Source organism: Neurospora tetraspora, assembly GCF_033439725.1.
Source record: "Neurospora tetraspora strain CBS 560.94 chromosome Unknown B0H65scaffold_5, whole genome shotgun sequence".
In the NCBI taxonomy this organism is placed as follows: domain Eukaryota; kingdom Fungi; phylum Ascomycota; class Sordariomycetes; order Sordariales; family Sordariaceae; genus Neurospora; species Neurospora tetraspora.
In genome coordinates this window covers 1408536-1427860 of record NW_026944387.1, presented here as the reverse complement: position 1 = coordinate 1427860, position 19325 = coordinate 1408536, and the positions used below count along the sequence as shown (strand labels likewise).

At 47.9% G+C, this 19325-nt stretch overlaps 6 protein-coding genes across 6 annotated transcripts; 2 read left to right on the top strand and 4 right to left on the bottom strand.

Moving 5' to 3' along the window:
- Nucleotides 1-26: 26 nt before the first annotated feature.
- B0H65DRAFT_558817 (uncharacterized protein) lies at nucleotides 27-2261 on the bottom strand (the record flags this gene model as incomplete). The annotated part of the gene is made up of 4 exons (XM_062830114.1): nucleotides 27-914; nucleotides 939-1693; nucleotides 1869-1970; nucleotides 2246-2261. The coding sequence occupies 4 exons, from the start codon at nucleotides 2259-2261 to the stop codon at nucleotides 504-506; spliced, it is 1284 nt and encodes a 427-aa protein (XP_062680398.1). The 3' UTR covers nucleotides 27-503.
- On the top strand, nucleotides 2082-3522 carry B0H65DRAFT_526605 (S-adenosyl-L-methionine-dependent methyltransferase). Its single transcript, XM_062828859.1, has 2 exons — nucleotides 2082-2485; nucleotides 2549-3522. The coding sequence occupies exons 1-2, from the start codon at nucleotides 2285-2287 to the stop codon at nucleotides 3410-3412; spliced, it is 1065 nt and encodes a 354-aa protein (XP_062680397.1). The 5' UTR covers nucleotides 2082-2284; the 3' UTR covers nucleotides 3413-3522.
- Nucleotides 3523-4888: 1366 nt separating this feature from the next.
- B0H65DRAFT_575962 (uncharacterized protein) lies at nucleotides 4889-5952 on the bottom strand (the record flags this gene model as incomplete). Its single annotated transcript, XM_062830639.1, has 1 exon — nucleotides 4889-5952. Exon 1 carries the CDS (start codon nucleotides 5876-5878, stop codon nucleotides 4889-4891), a length of 990 nt encoding a protein of 329 aa, XP_062680396.1. The 5' UTR covers nucleotides 5879-5952.
- Nucleotides 5953-7305: 1353 nt separating this feature from the next.
- B0H65DRAFT_224237 (uncharacterized protein) lies at nucleotides 7306-11540 on the bottom strand. Its single transcript, XM_062822099.1, has 3 exons — nucleotides 10982-11540; nucleotides 9097-10157; nucleotides 7306-9048 (listed from the first exon to the last, which is right to left on the bottom strand). Exons 1-3 carry the CDS (start codon nucleotides 11412-11414, stop codon nucleotides 7327-7329), a joined length of 3216 nt encoding a protein of 1071 aa, XP_062680395.1. The 5' UTR covers nucleotides 11415-11540; the 3' UTR covers nucleotides 7306-7326.
- Nucleotides 11541-16256: 4716 nt separating this feature from the next.
- Nucleotides 16257-17522, top strand: B0H65DRAFT_468720 (Tim17/Tim22/Tim23/Pmp24 family-domain-containing protein). Its single transcript, XM_062826978.1, has 4 exons — nucleotides 16257-16558; nucleotides 16724-16844; nucleotides 16915-17150; nucleotides 17221-17522. Exons 1-4 carry the CDS (start codon nucleotides 16490-16492, stop codon nucleotides 17260-17262), a joined length of 468 nt encoding a protein of 155 aa, XP_062680394.1. The 5' UTR covers nucleotides 16257-16489; the 3' UTR covers nucleotides 17263-17522.
- On the bottom strand, nucleotides 17523-19279 carry B0H65DRAFT_468717 (putative 20S proteasome subunit alpha type 2). Its single transcript, XM_062826976.1, has one exon. It carries the CDS (start codon nucleotides 19072-19074, stop codon nucleotides 17614-17616), a length of 1461 nt encoding a protein of 486 aa, XP_062680393.1. The 5' UTR covers nucleotides 19075-19279; the 3' UTR covers nucleotides 17523-17613.
- Between the last annotated feature and the right edge of the window lie 46 nt (nucleotides 19280-19325).

The window sequence follows — 19325 nt, the reverse complement described above, 5'->3', positions numbered from 1 at the left end:
TTTGAATCATTGAGCTTGAGATCTCTAAAAACAGGAACACGTCAGGTATTTTTTACGTCTACTGTTTTTAATTTATGTCCAGGAGAATAGAAAAAAAATGTAAAAGTTTCCATACCGCCCTCCGACTTGCGTGTGTACCAAATCCGGTTACCCGATCCCATCCGTGGTTCGTTGCCTTTAGAATAAAAGTGTAAATGGTAGCACATCTTCCACGTATATGATATGTCTGCTGGTTTGACTGCAAGGCGCCGTTCCACTCGACTCCGGCGCGGGCCGTTTTCTTCTTGGAACCAACTCGAAAACAAAAATCAGACCTTCTGAATTGATTGTTCCGAGGTCAACGATCCCAACCTGGAAGTCACACACATAGCCTTATCCATCCATCCTTTTTTGGACCCCTTATCCTGCATAGTATTTTCCCATTTTTCTCAGGGAATAGCCTATCAATAGTACCTCTCTCATTTTTTTTTTTAATCTTTCAGAGATGGTGCCATCTGATAAAATCAAGGCCCAGTGATATGATCAACAAAATCATACACCAAATGCGTCTGCACCCTACATCCCGACCCAGGCTCAATAGCACTTCGAAACCCGGGCCTCCATTGCTCCCTCGCAACGTTCTCAACTTCACGTCCGTCCGCATCGCAGTAGTAGTAATCAGGTCTAGTCGTCTGCATCTTCCTGACGATCGAGAATGCTTCCCGGCATGGCATCGTGGATTCACCAGGTCGAGGGGCTGGCAGGGCTAAATCGTCTTCGTCATTGTTGTTGTTGTTGTTGTTGTTGTTGTTGTTGTTGTTGTTGTTGTTGTTGTTGTTGTTGTTGTTGTTGTTGTTGTTGTTGTTGTTGTTGTTGTTGTTGTTGTTGTTGTTGTTGTTGTTGTCGAGGCAATCAATCAGCTCGCCGATCTTGTCCTGGACATTTCGACTTGAGTCTACCGAGGACTGTGAGTTCGAGGCCGAGGAAGGGTTGTAGTGGCTGCTGGAAAAGTCAAACACTGAGGCCCGGCGTGGTGACTCGGTGGAGGGGCTGGCTGAGATGGTGGTGGCGGAGGGTGAATGGAAGCCGGTTGCGGTAGGCATGGAGAGTAGGGCCGCGATGGGGGACATGTCTCTGGGAGAGGCTATGGGTGTGGGCTCGTAGCTTGGTAGGGAAGCCAGGTTTCGAGCACAGTCTAGTTCATGGGGGTGATAGGTGCGGTGACGGGGTGGTACTGCGCTTTCGCTGGACGAGATGCTGGCTAGTATGTCCAAGCCGTTTACGGGGGGCAGTCGGTGTTGCTGTTGCTGTTGCCTTGGCGGTTGATGTGGCTCGAATTGATGCTGTTGAGAGTACTGGTGGTAGCCATTACGTCCACTTTGGCTCATGTAGAGGAGTTGCTCTGCAGGTGACTCATCCCGGGATTCGGGAGTATAGACTGAGCTTGAAGCTTCACGGCGGAGTCTTTGGTTCTCGGCTTCCAGTTCTCGGATATGCTTGAGAGCTGCATCGAGCCTTTCGCGAGTGTCAGCTAGAGAGCTTTCCAGCTCGGCAATTTTACCCTTCACTCTTGCCCGATGACGCCGCTGGTTCTCTCTCTGGCGAGCAGCTTCTGCTTCTGGCAGCTTCGAAGAGAATTTGTGGACCTTGAAGGACTCGTTGGAAGCCATTGCTGTGAACGACTGGGGCTGTGGTTTCCACGACCGAGGTCCGGCTATTCCCCAACGATGGAGAGGCGATAGTAATGACCGTGATTGAGCTTGATGGGTGTGTGGGATTCCTTGCAGCTGCCTTGCTTATCGTGCTTGTGCAGACGTGCGTGGTTGAGTGTTGGGATGTGTTTGGTTGCAGAAGTGGATTGGAACGAAGAGGCGGAAATCAGGAACCACCGATGACAAACTGAAAATTTGCCAGTTTGAGGAACCAAGAACGAAGCTTATTGGTCAAAGTAGTTCTCATACAACGATCCCGGCTTTGGTGCTTGTGTCCTGCTTCTGAATGGTCATCGTCTTCGAGAACGACTCGCTTGGGTGGCTCCATCCACTCCACACCAAAAGTCACTAAACCCAATTCGGAAACTACCACCACGAGTCCACGACGTTCCCCGATTCACGACAAGACGAGACTGTCACCGGCACAATACCCTGGAGCACGAAAAATGGGATAGTATACCAAGAAAATGGGTATAAAAGGAGGTCCTAGGGCCACGAAACCAGAAGATCGTGACAGTTTCTCAACATCAACTTCTTCACTGCACTTGCAATACACTCGTCTTTAACCATCCACAACCACATCACCCTCCACCATGGATACCAGAGACACTTCCCAGATCTACGAGGAGGTCGCCAAGCACTACAGTGCCGCCTCCCAGACCACCAGCGTCAAGTATGGCGAAACCGTCGCCAAGTCCTTCGGCTACACCGAGGAAGAGCTGGCCAACATCCCCGAAGGCGCCAACCTCGGTCTGAGCTGCGGTAACCCCCTAGCCATCACCAGCCTGCGCGAGGTAACAACCATCCTTCTTCTGTCCCTTACATCTGAAAACAAACAAGACTAACATTACAACCAGGGCGAAACAGTAATCGACCTCGGCTCCGGCGCCGGCTTCGACGTCTTCCTCGCCGCCACCCGCGTCGGTCCCACCGGCCGCTCCATCGGCATCGACTTCAACGACGACATGCTCTCTCGCGCAAACGCTCTCAAGTCCTCCCGCGGTTTCCCGGACTCGCAAGTCTCCTTCATCAAAGGGTCCATCACCTCCATCCCTTTGGAGGCGGAAATCGCCGACTGCATCATCTCCAACTGCGTCATCAACCTGGTCCCCGAGGCGGAGAAGCCTTTGGTCTTCAAGGAAATGCACCGCGTGCTTAAGTCTGGCGGTCGTGTCGCTGTCAGCGATATCCTCGCCAAGAAGCCGCTGCCGGAGAAGTTGAGGAATGATATCGCCATGTATGTCGGCTGTATCGCGGGCGCGAGCGAGAAGCAGCAGTATGAGGGCTGGCTGAAGGAGGCTGGGTTTGATCAGGTGCTGATTCAGGATACGGGCGCGGATATTAATGTTTATTTGGATACGGATGAGGAGGGGAATAGGGGCGGGTGCTGCGCTCCTCCTGGAACTGGGGCGGTGAAGGAGGCTGCGACTGGCGGCTGCTGTGCGCCTCCGGGGACTGTGAAGAAGGAGGAGAAGGAGTCTTCGTGCTGCAAGCCTGCTGCTGCCCCTGCTTCTTCTTCTTCCTGCTGCAAGCCGGCTGCTGAGACCACCTCTTGCTGCAAGCCCGTTGAGAAGAAGGAGTCTTCTTGCTGCAAGCCTGCTGAGGAGAAGACTGCTTCGTCGTGCTGCAAGCCCGCCGCGAAGCCCGAGGTCGAGGCCGAGAAGACGGAGGATCTCAACGAGTGGGTCGGATCTTACAAGATCTATGCTGTCAAGAACTAAATGGTGGAGCTCGGTTATCGCTGTAAGTCTAGAGATAGGTAGATTAGCTGTGTTTGTTAGTCTGTTGAATTTGTAACTTTCTGGACAAATAAAGTACCATGTCGAAAGAGCGTCAAAACAAACAGAACATGGACAGTCAGATACAGGTTGCTTGATTCCGCCTACACCTACCTACAGTTACGTCTGAAAGGCCGTGACAAGCCCGTGATATGTCTTACGACTCGCTGAAAATGCTTGAGCGACCCTTCTATAACAGTATCTTCAATAATTCGACTCCTTCTAATCATAGCGGAAGGTATCTTTCAAATGATTAGCTGTGTTCTTAAACCCGGCAGAGGCGTATTGTACCATGCCATCGGCCATGTGTTTCATTACGAACCTCTTTCTGGGTCTCCGTCACACACCAAAAGAATTTCCCAGCCCTACCAACACCACCACTAACAACATCGTTGGTTGCACTTGCCAAAAAAAAAGAACAACACCACAGTAACACGAAAAAGAAACTAGGTAGGTATTCCAAGTATAAATGAAGACACAAATAGCCTTCTTTTAACCTCTTTCATAATTCTTTTCTCCTTTTTTCTTTTTCTTTGTGACTGATTATTAGCGCTACTTACGTTCGCACTGGAAAGGAACCGAACGATCAGCGAATTGGTAAAAGAAATTGAGCTATGTACCAAGACACTGAACACTCACTCTATCGCAGTATCGTATGCCCCAAACGCAATAACGATATGAGGTAGGCTGGTTATTAAGACGATATTTTGCTGTAATGGATGTGGTATCAACAAATCCATAGGCGCATACCTACTCTCGAGAGTTAATGCTACTAATAAAGTGACTGTCGTGTTGTCCGCCATTTGTGTGATAGCTAGCGTACGTATGTATCCTTTGGAGAAGAAAAAAAAGGTTGTTCAACACGGTCGGTCCAAAATGGAGACTGGGCCTCACTAGGTAGGTTCCAACTTCTCTTCTTTAGCCGGAGTTTAATGAAGAGAATGGTCCCATTAAAAAAAGAGCCAGCGGTGGTTAAGTAATTTGCATCCGGATTGTCAGTTGAAGTGTATCAGTTCATTTGTATGGAGCGTTCATCACGGTCTTGGGATTTCTTGCGTGGTGAGGATTTCTTGCGTAATGAAGTCAGATCTCTTTCTGGGGCGTTCTCCTGGAAAGTGTTATGGGTCCTTACAAAACATTACGAACGCCTCGAGAGAAATAATGGCAGGTCTCAGCACTGAGATAACAGGATGCTCCCTTTCCTTACACCAATCAGCTTGATCGTTAATCACATGAAGTACAGGTATATATATAAAAGTCTATCTATCCTTCTCAGTCCTTAAAGCGCCATGCCTACCCAATAACTCCAGAGAATAGAAAAAGTCAAAAAAGCGAGTCTTGTTTTCCATTAGATTCATGGATTTCCAAAAGAGGAATCCGACCGCCTGCCCCTGCCCCTGCCCCTGCTGCCTCACATGCTCATTGAGGCGGCACACCCGGATGTCGTCCGAACCGAATCGGTCCCCACGTCGGCGGCCCTAAACACCGCGGCTCCAACGGAATTTCCACCGGAGTCCCGTCCCTCATGGTCGCAAAATACATCATTTTAGCCGCCACACGCATGCGCCGAAGCTCCCAGTTATCCGTTCCATCCTTCATCGGAACCTGCGCCATGACGCAGAACCCCAGCTTCCAGATGTTGTGTGAGGGTCTGTTGGGAGGAGCCTGAAAGATGGACGACCGCGGAGCCGGCACGAGACGGGGTGCTCCCTTTGTTGCATAAAGCGTGTTATTCATAACCATTTTCACCGGCTGCTGTTGTTGTTGCTGCGCCAGATACTGACGATAAGCAGCACGATAAAGCTCCGGATCACAACTCCTACAACTAGCCGGCAACACACCGCCCTCCCCCCTCGTCAACGGGATATCTTGCCATTTATCAAAACTAAAAGCAATCGGTTGCAGCTGGCCCTCGTCAAGAATGTTGAAATGCACGGGACTAGACTCATCGAAGTTCTCCCCATTGTCCGACGGCCCGCCCGGGACGGGCGCACCGGCGGGCGCAATGACGAAGGGGATCATAAATTGGTACCGGTCCTGGTCGACGTCGCCCTCGAAATAAGGAGTCTCGCAATCTTTGGTCAAAGACTCGCGACATTGCGGGCACCGCGGCAGGTCCTGTTCAAGCCTTGACTGGGAATAGTTGGCGTAGCAGCTGGTCATGTAGTCGGTTATGCAGTCGTAGCCGACCACGTGGCCGCACCAGAGGATGGCCATGCGTTCGAGGTCGTTGCCTTCTGAGTCTTTGGTGGCGGTGGCGCCGTGGTTGTTGAGGGGGTAGCATTTCAGGGAGCTGGCGAGGCAGATGGTGCATTCGGGGTTGGGTTTTGTGGCGGCAGACTGCTGGGAGGCGGGGAGCGAGAGGTAGCGCCGGATGTTGGGCCAGAAGGTCTCGTTTTGGGGGTCCATTCTGGCTGGTTTGTTGTTTGGTTGTCTGTACGCTATGTACTATCGGCGTGTGACCTTGTTGGCGGTTATTGCTGTTCAGTATGGCTGTCAGCTTAGGCTGTTTATTCTCTGAACAGGAGTTTCATGTTAACATGGGAGTCGGGTAGGAAGAACTTTATACAGTCGCTTCATAACCTTTGTTTGGACGAGTACTTCCCGAGTGCTTCCCGAGTAAAATAGAACAAATGCTTGGAGTCCATTGTTCGAGGTTAATTTTGTATACAATGGGTTTCTTTGGGTAAGCCCTTTGTCTGACTGGCCGACAAGCCGAGTCATTGTTGCTTCAACTCCAAGTTCTATGAGTGCACATCTCAATGGCGCATTGTCTGTATCTCTTTGGCTGGTGAACACTATTAGCTGTCTTTGAGATGTGTTCACAGTTGCAACAAAGAGTCATGTTCGAGTTCTGTTTGAGTGTCCTCGTCAGTGTTGGCTTAGTAGGTAACCGGACATTGCTATCGCAGAGTCGCACGATGTGGCCCCGTGGTCAGCTGTCTTTCCAAACAGTGCTTTGATCTTGGGTAACAGCGAACGTACGTTCAAACGCAAATGGGCGCCGATCATCAACCAGTCCCCAGTCGTGGATGAGCAAGCGAGATGTGCGGCTTGTCTGGATCTAGGAGAAAAGTTGAAGGGGAGGGCCCAGGTTGGGAAGATTGACTGGACATGCTGTTGTCATCCTCAACGGGTGTGAGAATAACCTTGTCTGTCGGCCCAGAAGGAGGAGGTGGTGCTATAAGATTCGTCTTCCTGAGACCAAGAAAGCTCGATGCAAACCGAGCCATAGGGAGAAATGTTGATGGCGACAGTAAAGAATTGCAGGTCAGTTTGACATGGCCAGCCTGATGGACGGGACGAGTTAAAGTGTTCAGGTTCGACGGAAGCCGTGAAAATTTTGCAATGGCGAATCCAGGCAATGCCCCCGAAGCCGAGTGTTATGCGGCTTGTAGGGAAGGAGCGCGGGAGCCTGGCATCCCTCAGATTCTGCATCGTACTTGCCTCTCTCAGTCTCAGTATCATCATCTAAAAGTTCGCAACATGTCACCCTCTCCGGGCAATGCTTCCCCGAATTAAGTAGGGACACATTTGATGCGGGTGAGATGTTTGTAGGACGACAAGCTTGGTTTTACTTTGTATAGATAACATAGTTGATAGTTGGTCTATTAACATGATCTATTAACATGAGAACGAAAGTAATCGCTCAATCTACCAATGTAAATAAGACAGACTTTCACAGGCACCCGTTGTTGACAACACTAGAAAGACCATATGCGAGCCCAAAAAAGATTTCGAACAATAAAATCATCATCGCTATAGATTCCCTTTCCATCACGCCAGCCAGTCCCATACCCTCATACCTAGCGTAGTCTATTTCCATACCAGCATCCCATACCAACTAACTAACCTCCTCACAATTTCCTAAAAACCGTCGTGAAAATCTCCCTACTCTTCTGCAAATTCACCAACCGTAACCGCTCATTATGCAAATGCGCCGAGTCGCTCGCCTGTCCACACGGCAAATGCGCCGCGGGCGCGTTGAACTCCTTCTCCAAAAACCTGATGGGCGGGATCGATCCGCCTTCGCGGATATACAGCGGTTTTCTGGTCTTGGGCGCGGCGGCGCCTGTGGAGGTGGTTTCGCCGTTTGTGGCGTTGGGCGGGAGGGTTACGCCGTTGGCTTTCTCGTTATCTGAGGGCGATGATGATGGGGAGTCTGTGTCCGAGGTGGTGGAGGTGGAAGGGGAAGATGATGAGGAGCCGCCCCACGCTCTCATCACAGCTTCTTCGAGGGTACGGAAGATGTAATTACCCGGAACGCCCAACCACGGCTCGGCCTTATTGTCGATGCGGACGGTGAGGGTATTTTCGCTATCAAACTTCTCGTACTCGGCCTTGAGGAAGGATTTGAGCTTCGAGATGACCTCCTCGACTTCCTGGCCGGGAACCAGACGGATACTGACGTTGGCGGTGGCATGACTACTGATTAGACTGCCATCGGGGCCCGAAACGTTATATCGGTGAATGGTCAGGTTGGGTTCGCGCCAGCGCGCCATCAGGCTCCGCTTGAGCGCGTCGACGGGGCCGGCGGTGGGGTTGCGCTTGATCAGGATGCCGGCAATGTCGTCGTAGCGCAGCTCTTCCTCTTCGGTGATGGGCAGGATGCCGTCGTAGAAGCTGGGGATGTTGACCTTGTTCTTGGGACCCTTGAGCTTTCCGAGCAAGAGGGTCAGGTCCGTCAGGGGCTCGGAGATCATGTTGCTTCCGTCTACGCCCGAGTGCAGATCGGGGTGCTTTGAGTCGACGCAAACGGTGGCGTGGAGGACGCCGCGGAGACCATAGGTCAGGCAGGGTACCTCGTCGTCTAGCCAGTAACTGTTGGCAAGAAGCACGTAGTCGATGTGGCCGATGCGGTCCTTGTGCTTGTGGATGGTCTCCTCAAAGCCTCGGGATCCAGACTCTTCTTCGCCTTCGATCAGGAAGATGATGTCCGAGTCCAGAGCCTTGGCCTGCAGCAGATCGGAGACGGCGTAAAGAGCGGCTATGATGGGTCCCTTGTTATCACTGACACCACGACCGTAGAGATAGCCATTCTGCCCGACAAGCTTGAATGGGTCCGTCTTCCAGTTCTCACCAGCCATATCCGCGGGGACCACATCGTAGTGACCGTAGAACAGAACCCTCTTCCGCTTCTCGGCGGGCTCAAGCTTTCCGCTAAATTTTGCAAAGACAACTGGGTTGTGTGGACCATCGGAACTAAGCATCTCTACCTGAGCGCCCAGTCGCTTGAACAAGGAACCCAGGAAGGTTGCACCTTTACGGCAATCCTCGGTAAATTCTGGACGTGATGAAACAGTCTTGTACGAGACGAACTGGCGAAGGGAGCGGATCATCATATCCTCATGCTCACCGTCCGCCTCTTCGGTTTCCGCAGGCGCGCCGTTAACATGCCATATCCGGACAGTGTTGTCGTTGGCTCCGGTGATGAACAGTTGGTTGTTTTGGTATGTGGCGACAGCTGCTGAAAGGATCTTGGCATCGTGTGCCTTCCATCGGCTGAGGCACTGATATCGCTGGCTGACGTCCTGAGAAGTGCCATTGGACTCCTCGGCAGTATGGGCTGCGCTGTGTTTCTACGAAATGTCAGCGTCTGAATTTAAGATAATGACGAGGGTTCTTACAGAAGCAAATCCGTCAGTAGAGGCACTCCAAAGGAGTCCGAACCTCAATCCAACGGCATTGATGTTTCCAGTATGAGCATGGATCACTCTCAACCTCTGCTTGGTATCCAGATCCCAAAGCTCAATAATACCGCCTAGCTTGCCGGTATAAAGGAAGGAACCGTCCACAAACAAGGACATGACGGACTCGGTATCATCCTCCCCAAGCACCATAAGCTCCTGAATACTGCCCTTGGTATCCTCATCTTCATGGTACCCGGGCCCCTTGTCGCTAAGTCTCCATAGCTTGATGGTGCCGTCACCGCCACCCGAGACAAGAACTTCCTCATCGTCGTCCACCAGAACGGTTGGGCCCTTTGCGATCTGCATGCAAAATACCCAGCCGTAGTGTGCGTATTTCTCAATGGCATACGGATCGACTTCGAGCACGGTCTCGGCCCTGGGTATTAGGGAATAGTAATCCTCGGTGCGCCTAGGGGTGGAGGTGCCGCCAACAGCACGGGAATCGAAGAACTTATGCTGTCGCCTGTCCGGGTGGTTGGCGGAGTCGTGCGAGACCTTTCTGTCTTGGTCCTTCAAGCCGACCCATTGTATGTACTGTGTCTGTGTGCCAAAGTATACCGTCTCGTTCTGGGGGGAGTAGACGACGCTGAAGACATCGCCGACGTCGTAGGTGCTGTAGATCTCGTAGAGTCGCGTGAATGTCTTCGGGCACCATACGTTGATTATTGGCTCGCAAGCGGTCGAGAAGAGGTATTTGCCGTCTTGAGAGAGGAAAAGGCAGAGGACGCTTCGCTTGTGGGCTTGGATGGTCTGAACGAGCTGGTAGGTGCCGAGGGACCAGACAACGATCTGACCCTTGCTGGTGCCGGTGAAGATGTAGTCGCCTGACACTGCGATGGAGAGGACCGAGCCGTCGTGCTTCAACTCTTGCAACTGATCGGGGGCAGCCTCGGGGCCGCCATCGTCGAGATCGGAATGTTGTAGTGTTCCGGGCATTGTGACTGTGACTGTGGGATTGGCGGGATTCGGACGCGCCGCAGTCGGTAAGGTCGATGACTCTGGACAATGACCGGTAGAGGAGGTTAGCAAATAGAAATGATATCCAAGTAGGAATGAAAAATTTCAACAAGATGCCAACATCGATACCTATGAAAGGTGATTCACGTATGAGCAAGTCGGGAGGCCGATGCCGACGTGGAATGGGGTCCCGTCTTTTGGCTGACGACATTTTGGAGGCCATTGTGACATTGACGGGGAGTTCCACCCCTTCGGCCCCACCATCTGGGGTCTAGGGCCTAGGCTCCTCTTTCAGGGGGCGCGTCAGGACCCCTGAGCCCTGTGGTAGCCACTGGAGCCAGCGTGCCCCACGTGCACAGAATCCGTCCGATTGATGCTTCCAACACCTGCATGCTTTCATCTCACGACAAAGAACCTCATATCTCCAGCATGCACAAGAGGAGGAGACATTCCATCTGCCCACGTACAAAGGATAATCATTTGCCATGGGAGTACTCCTCCACCCCGGCTTGAATGTTCCAAGGCGTGATCGGACTTTGCATCATCGTCCAAAAACCCCACTTGGAAGAGCCGACTTCAGCCCTAATGCAAACGGAACGTGGCATTGGGTGACAAGAGTTTCCGATGACAAAGAGGGAAAAGGTATCCCGCGCCAGGAACCTTGGATGCAACGGATGACAACCCATCGGCATGTTTGACTGGTGCTGGGAAAGGGTAGCATATAGAGCCTCATCGGTAGGACGTGGGGGTTCAGGGTTCATCTATTTGTACGCAGTAGGTAAGGAAGGGCATGATGGGGGCAGCAAATCATGGGGTATGCCGGTCAACCAGGACAAAGATATCTAAGTAAATAGAACCGACTCACCGTGTGAACCTGCCCCCTTCCTGTCGCGTAGTGCTGTTGATGCCCTCGCGCTCGAGATCTTGATGCAGCCTTTGCAGACTTCATCATCATCATCACGGCCGTTGACACTCCCCTTTCCGCCTCCCTTTTGCCGTCGGTGGTTGTGTCGATTCCAGGGATCGAACGAGTCACGGAGGACACCATTGATGGGCCCATCCACGACTACATCCACTGCAGCCATGGCGTCTTCTTGATCGGGCTCCGTCGAGGTGGTGGAGCTGCTGGCACGTCGTCCACCTTGAAGTCTCCAAACAAAGTTTCTGGGGATGATGGGCCGAGATGGTGTCAAGGAAGAAGTGGAGGAGTTGGGCGAGCATGGTATATGCAGAACGCCATTGCTTCCATTGGGCTTCGCTTCATGCTCGCCCATGTCGCAATAGCAAATATCTGTCATGTTTGCTTGGGTCTCTAATCACTGGGGAAAGTGCTCACGGTATGCCGAACGATGACGCGAGATCAGGGGGTGACGACACCATCCATATCTTGGTGATATATAAGTCCGTTCGGTAGGATAGTCGCATCCCTATAATCCAGAACGGATGGGTCGAAAGAAGGACGGAGGCATCTAACCCCTTTCGGATAGCCAATAGCCAACTACAGCCTCGTTGTTGTCAAGCTCAGCTGAGTCACACGAGTAGGTGAAACAATGAACCATCAAAAGGAACGGATTGGCATGAGGGATTGGCAATGGCTTCTTCTTATAATACTCCGCTCTGCCCCAGACAATGGGCGATCAATAGACTTGACGCCACGGTTGGTGTCTGGGCGAGCTTCAACACCATCAGTTGCAGACAGTGATGGCTTCTTACGAATATTCTGCATGATAACCGCGGGATCCAGCCCAGTCCTTGGGTCTTTGCTCTGTCGTGGAACAGCAAGATTGAGCCAGTCCGATGTAGGTTGCTTCGAGGTTGGGTATCACAACCACAACAAAAAGGCAAAAAGGTACCTTTCCAATTCCAGATCAAATCACACCACAATCCAGCTATGCGGTCTCGAATATTGGTCGAAAAAATGGCTTTTTTTTTTCCATGAAGCGACATCGGATGGTGATGAGACGCGTCGAGATCGCATATGTCGTGCAATGCTGCTGTCACGTTGTCCGCAGAGGCTCTTTGCCGATGAAGCATCTTGTTTCTTCGAAATACCCCGAGATCCAAGTTCTCAGGGCATAGAGCGCCCGTGAAAGCTTTCAAAGTCGAAACCCCCAAGACAGCTGAGTTAAAACACAAGCAAGTGATCGCCGTGTTGTTCGATACATCATCTTCATGGTTCGGAATCAGCTGAAGAAAGCAGGGCGAATAAGATACTGTCAGAGGCCAGGGGATCCACTGGGCGTGCACGTGCCCAGCTAGACTGGGATATGCGGAATTTTTATCTAGATACCAGAGCTTCAAGTCTACAGAGCCAGTCTTACACACACACACAATCAAGCCACGTTGAACCCATATCAATTATCACTAGTAATATTATAGATACTCGTGGTACACCCTCACTTTTTTAGTGCTCGCCAAACTTACACCCTCCAAAGAGGGTATTCACTATCAGAGGTCTAGTCTCTCATAACAGTCATACTCCAATGTCAGCCCCCATCCGCTCCGCCGCTATACGTGGCGCAGTCTCTTTGTACCCTGTGGGTCTAAATGGTATGATATTAGGATTACGTCTATATATAGTTTAAACGAAATCGGCTAATATATATAAGGAATATTTAATTTCTACGTAAATATTCGAATATTAGACTACTATAAAAATTTTGAATTGAATTAAATAAAGTGTCTGAGGATAATATATATTATAAATCTATTTCTATATACTTTTTTTGTATTTCCATTACGATTTTATTATTCATTAATACTATAGGGGTAGGTTTTATTGTACGCAAAATTGTATTTAAAAGGATCGTATACTCTATTTTCGCAACTTATCGTCGCATTAATACGAAAATTAATATATATAATATACGATTATAAATCTAATATTAAGAATATTATAATATTTATTCGTTATATTGCCAATTTTCGTTAACTTAATACGTCCGGCTTCCTAACTCGGCTTTCTAGGGTTAGATTAGCGAAGTATTATAATATATAATATTTAATAATAATAAAAACGTTTAATGTGATTTCGTTAATACGGTCGCTACTCATTTATTAAATTAGGGGTTACTGCTAAACTAAGATTAGCCTTATCTGAGATTTAATTAAGTTAAATCTATTTATTATATTATTTACCAACGAAGCAATACAATCTTTATTACCCATACTAACTATAGAAAGAATATTATCTTTTAAATTATATTTATTATCTTAGCTGATCAAGTTACTATTTAAATTATATTATTTAATTAGCTTAGCGAGGAATAGTATAATATCATTATTAAATTCCCGGGTATTCGGCCTATTCTAATTAATCAATTAATTATAGAAATATGGAATCTATATTTATTATATTTAAAACCGATAGGGGAATTAACCTTTTATTCTCCTATTAGGTTTAAAGGTTAACTCCCCTATCAGTTTTAAACGAGCTTTAATTAATCCTTTAATAATATTTACGCTTCTAAATAGATTTAGAATTTAGAAACTATATATATCCTCTTCGGTTTAGAATAAGCTACCTACGTAAAATTTATAGAGTTAATGTATAATACTTTATTTAATTAGCGGATTATTTTTATTACTATTAACGAATTATATATTATATTTTAATAGTATACGTTTTAAAAATAATTTATAAATATTTATATTATTAAAATTACTATTCTATTTAATATCTCTTAGTTTGGGTATACAGCTATTCTTATTTATAGCGTATAATATTATATATATAAGTATAGCGGTTTTTACTTAAAGAGTTATACATTAAGTAAATTCACTATTATTTACACTTTTATTAACTATTCTAATATTATAATAGTACTATAACTAATTCTATAAGGCGCGTTTAAGGATTACCAGTAGTTTGAATTCCTTTTCGGCGTATTTACGCCCGACGTTTCCCCGCTTAATATTTATTTTATTTTAAAAATTATTATTTATATTAATAGTAAACTATTTCTTTTCTCCGCCCGGGCGTATTTTTTATAATATTTTATATTCTTTAATTATAAATTATTATAAGCGGTAAGGGTAATCCGTAAGTACGACGCTGATATTCGTCCCCGAAATTAAAAAGTTATATGTAAGGATTTTAAGCGGCTAGATTCAACGTATCGGATAATACTCACTACTATTTTGCTTAGTATAGGTATAAATATTCCGGATATATATTAGGTAATATAATATAGCGCGATTAAATTTAATAACATCGCGGATTTAATTTACTATTTTAAATACGCCGTCTGTACGGACCCTATTATATATAGTATTAGGTATTATTTCGTTCCTTACTATTAATTTAATTATTTAGGCTAATTATATAAACTCATTTAAGTAGAGACTATTACTTATCTTAGTAATATTTTATTAAATTATTCCGCTATTTTAGGGTTTGAAATTTAATATATATTACCCCCCCCTTCTATTATTACTATTTTGTAATATATTACGTTAAATTTCACTTTAATTAATAAGCTAGTATAATTATTTATTTCGGGGGATGAAAATATATTAAATAAAGGAAATATATCCAACGAAACAAATACGTAGAACGATGAAAATATATTGAATAAAAATAAATTATTAAATAATAATATTATTATTATTAATTAATTAGTTTTATAGGAATTAGGAATTAGCGATAGTAATCGATAACTTTATATTTAGAATAAAATAGAGAAATTAATTCGGAAGGAGATTATTAAAAAATATAACGAAATATACGAATTCATTAATATACCTTACTTTAAATAATATACTATGAAATTATTATAAAAATTTGGGCTACCCTCTAAATTTAAGGATCTCCCTAATTATATAATAAATTTTAACGTTGAACGTTTCGGTATTACTCCTATTATATTATTTTATTCGTGTAGAAAGGAAGATCCTTTCCCTATTTTAAATCGTCGCCTTTAAGTTAAGAATAGTGTATAACCTATATTATACGTACTATAATAATTTTTGGCCCTCGATAATAATACTAGCGTATGCTATAATTCTTCGTATAATACTTTTCTTAGAGTTTTAATATAATTTCCTCCTAAGAAGAAGAGAGTAACTGCTATGTAATTAGTATAATAACGGGAATAAGAGGTTAAAATTGAGGCGGATTTATTACGACGAAAGAGGATATAATTAGAAGTATAATTTAATAAAGTACGAAGAAGAGAAGTATAGATAGCTTTATAAATACGCTTACTTCTACAACCAATTTATATATTAGTATACTTAACAATGGCGAGGATGGGGATACCTTCATCCCTTCTTAATTAGGGTATTAGTAATATAGGACTTCTTCTAAGTAATTAACTTCTATAGTGGTTTAGTTATTAGATAGGGTAATCAATTTACTAATAAGGCGGCTAGTTTTATAATTACAGTTAGTATTTATAGTAATAGTTATACTTTTACTAATAATTTTAATTTTGTACGTATAAATATATATTGTCGATATAAACGGTCTTTTTAGTAAACTTAGTAAATTTAGTGCTTAGCGCCCCCCCTTCTGTAAATAACCTTATAACTTTTATCGATTTTAATATAGAAATGTTAAATTATATTGTTTATATGTTAATTTAGTGGGCAGTAATATGGTCTCTTATTGGGTCGCTTATATATAGGTATATAGGTATAGTCGTTCAAGTTAGAGAGACAGTCGTTTTAGCCGGCTCGGTTTGGGTGGTGAACACCCTCTTTAGAGGGTGTGAGTTCGGCGAGCCCCAAAAAAGTGGGGGTGTAACACGAGTAGTGGATGGAAGGTACCCGAAGGTACCAAAATATGAGACAAGGTGATGTTAGGAGGACACCGTGGAATGTCTTCGAGAAGGGTTGCTAGCACTCCGTAACTCGTGCTGAATGCAAGTCATACCGGTAATATGGACCCCCTAGTCGGCGACCAACGAGACCATCACAGATCATCGGCGGTTGGACTCATCGATATCACAAGATGTTGGGGCAAAATGTAGCGGGGAGAGTCTCGATGTATCGGCGAGGTACCGAGTAACACTGAAACAAGAGACGCTCGGGCCAGGAAAGCCGGGTCTTGGCACAGCAAGGTCGGTGGGCCTGCCCGGAACTGACCCCTGCAAGGCGGTCATAATTTTCTTTGGCTTCTGAGATCATCACCAAACGTCTCCGAACTCCGCGCCCGTATCTTTACCACAAATCCATCCATCCCCGCCGACTCCCACCCAGCAACACCACCAGTCCTCCACCACCACCACCACCGCCCGTCGCCTTGCTCCCCGACGACCTCCCTCCCTCATTGTCGCACTCCGAACTAGAACTCGACTGCGACATATTCACTCCTCTCCGAAAGACCACCCGATCCCCGCTGAATTCGCGATCCCCATAACCACCCGCCAAGATGGATCACACTCGCGACCCTTGCCCGTGGGTTATCCTCAACGATTTCGGTGGTGCCTTCGCCATGGGTGTATGTTCTCCCTCTACGTTGCTCTTATTCTCCCACCATATGGGCTACCAACAAGATGACACACGTCGAGTGTGGTTAACCTAAACCCCTCGTTGTCGCCGCCGTCGCCTCAACCCCTGTTGACTGCTGCATGGAGTTACTGACACACAATGTCGCTGACTATAGGCTATCGGTGGTACGATCTGGCACGGTATCAAGGGCTTCCGTAACAGCCCTTACGGCGAGAGGAGAATCGGCGCCATCACTGCTATCAAGATGCGCGCCCCTGCGCTCGGCGGTAACTTCGGTTAGTCAACCCGCCTGACACATATCATGCGGCACTTGCCACGGCACCGATACTAATATATGGCATCCAGGTGTTTGGGGTGGTCTTTTCAGCACATTCGACTGCGGTATCAAGGGACTAAGGAACCACAAGGAGGACCCGTGGAACTCCATCATCGCCGGTTTCTTCACTGGTGGCGCGTTGGCGATTCGTGGTGGTTACAAGGCGGCCCGTAACGGTGCTATCGGCTGCGCTGTTCTCCTGGCTGTTATTGAGGGTGTCGGTATTGGTTTCCAGAAGATGCTTGCTGGCGCCACAAAGCTAGAGGTATGCTTGGGAACGTCGTTACGAGAAAAACAACTAGTGGTGGCTAACTCGCATTCTCCTTCACCTTTAGGCTCCTGCGCCACCCCCGTCCAACGAACAAGTCCTTGCTTAAATACAATACAGCGGTCATTTAAAAAGTTTCGATTTAGGATGCACAAAGATTGTCGACTATATCTCTCTCAACTCCTTTCTCCCACCTGGCCCGTCTCGGTTGGGCTAGGCTGTGTATTTGTCTACGCATTTCATGACAGTCAGCATTTTGGGTGGCGGCGTTCCATGTAACATAGAAACGGGTTTGTTGGTTACGCTTGCCATATAAGGGGGTCAGCGTGGATGCTTTGCCTCAGCGCGGAAGAACAGTCATCCGAATAATATTTCTCTTTTTTTGGAAGACAACATGCGCTTTGCTAACGTGTTACCGGCTAGCGTGTTCAAGACAAAGGGAACCAGTCTAACTAGTCTACTAGATCTTTTCGCCACTCCAAACCCGCGGATCTTCAGGTTTACCTTCGCCGATATACGAAGTTGGGATATCCTGATCCTTGCGAAAGATACGAGCATATGCGACACCTTCCTCGTCTATCCAAGCCCGAAACATTCCACCGCAGTTATAGTCCTGAAGGATCTCGGACCGAGTCTCGACGACATTACCATTTGCGTCCCGCACGACCACCGACTCGAGTCCGATAATGCCACCTTCGCCTTCGCCAGTTTTGCCCCATCGATCCTCGGCGCTCTTCTGGAGCTCTCCAGACGGCCCAGCAACTTTGGTCAGGGCCACGGTTGAAGGAAGGGCAGAATACCGAGCAATGGCGCCCACAGTCCTCGCAGCAGCAGTGCGAAAAAACGAATCACCATTGCCTGTTCCAGAAACGCCAATCGACCGAGTGGTGCTCAACTCGCCAGACGAGCGTTGGTGGGCAGGGGTATACAGAAAGGGCGAAGGCAGACAATCAGCAATCAGGCCCTTCAGCGCATCCGACAGAACCACCGCCGGTCCCGGGCTATACAAAGGATTCCGCGACGCGTTCTTATGAGGAGAAGTCGGATCGCCCTCCTCCGTCCACTCCTCAGCCCAGAACCCAGCCCCGACAACAGGCGTATCGCCAATCCTGCCCGTCAACTTATTCGTCATGCCGCCCGTGCTAGTCGCCACACAAATCACGCCTTCCTCATCCAGCGCGACCGCACCGACCGTTCCCTGCGGGAGATACTCGTCCTTGCTCCAAGTCGCCGTCAAAACACCATTAGCAGCGCCGAGCATATCCTGCTTGTGCTCCTTCTCCCTCTCCAACGCCCGAATATGTTGATCCCACCGCATCTGCGTAAAGAAGTAACTGGGATCTACCATCTCGAGCCCATACTGCCTCGCCAGCTTCTCCGCCGTCGGGCCGTGGATCAGCGTATGGCCTTGCGCCGAGGGGACATTCAACTCCCCGTCGTTATTATCCAGCTTCTTTCCACGACCCAGAAGATCGTCCCTCCCGTGCTCCAAAACTTTCTTCGCCAAAAGAATCGGATTCCGAACGTGGCGCAACCCAGTCACGCCCACCCCGCGCTTGGCCTGTCCCCGACTGACCATCACGGAAGCTTCGAGCTCGTTGATTCCATCACGCGTGAAGACGGCGCCGTGGCCGCTGTTGAAGAGAGGGTTGTCTTCGAGGAGGGTGACGGCGTAGGTGGCGGCTTCGAGGGCTGATGGGAGTTTTGTTGAGGAGGAAGTGGAATTGGAATCGGACTGGGACTGGGGCGTGGTCAGGTAGGTGTGCGCTTTGGAGACGATGGTTAGGAGAGAGGAGCGGTAGGCGGCGTAGAGCTTCGGGCCTAGGCTGGCGGGGGTGATGTTGCCGGCGCCGCCGTGGATGATTAGACGCGGTTGGACTTGGACGTGGGGAGGGGAGGAGGGTTGGGGTTTGTATTCCATGTTGCCGATATGGTTTCCTCACTGAGTACGAGGTTGTAGAAACTGCTGGTCGTCTTGAAAGTTATATCCAGACTGTCTCGAGTGTGATTTGTAAGGTGGTGAGGGGCGCGTCGCAGTGTTGTGTTGTGTTGTTGTCTTCGATAGTCAATCCTTTGAGCAGGGGCGGTTGTTTCCGATAAGAAGGTGATAAGCGTTTGGCGGTTCCCGTCGTCAAAGGCGGGGTGGAGCTTCGTTTCATGGTACGTACCTGC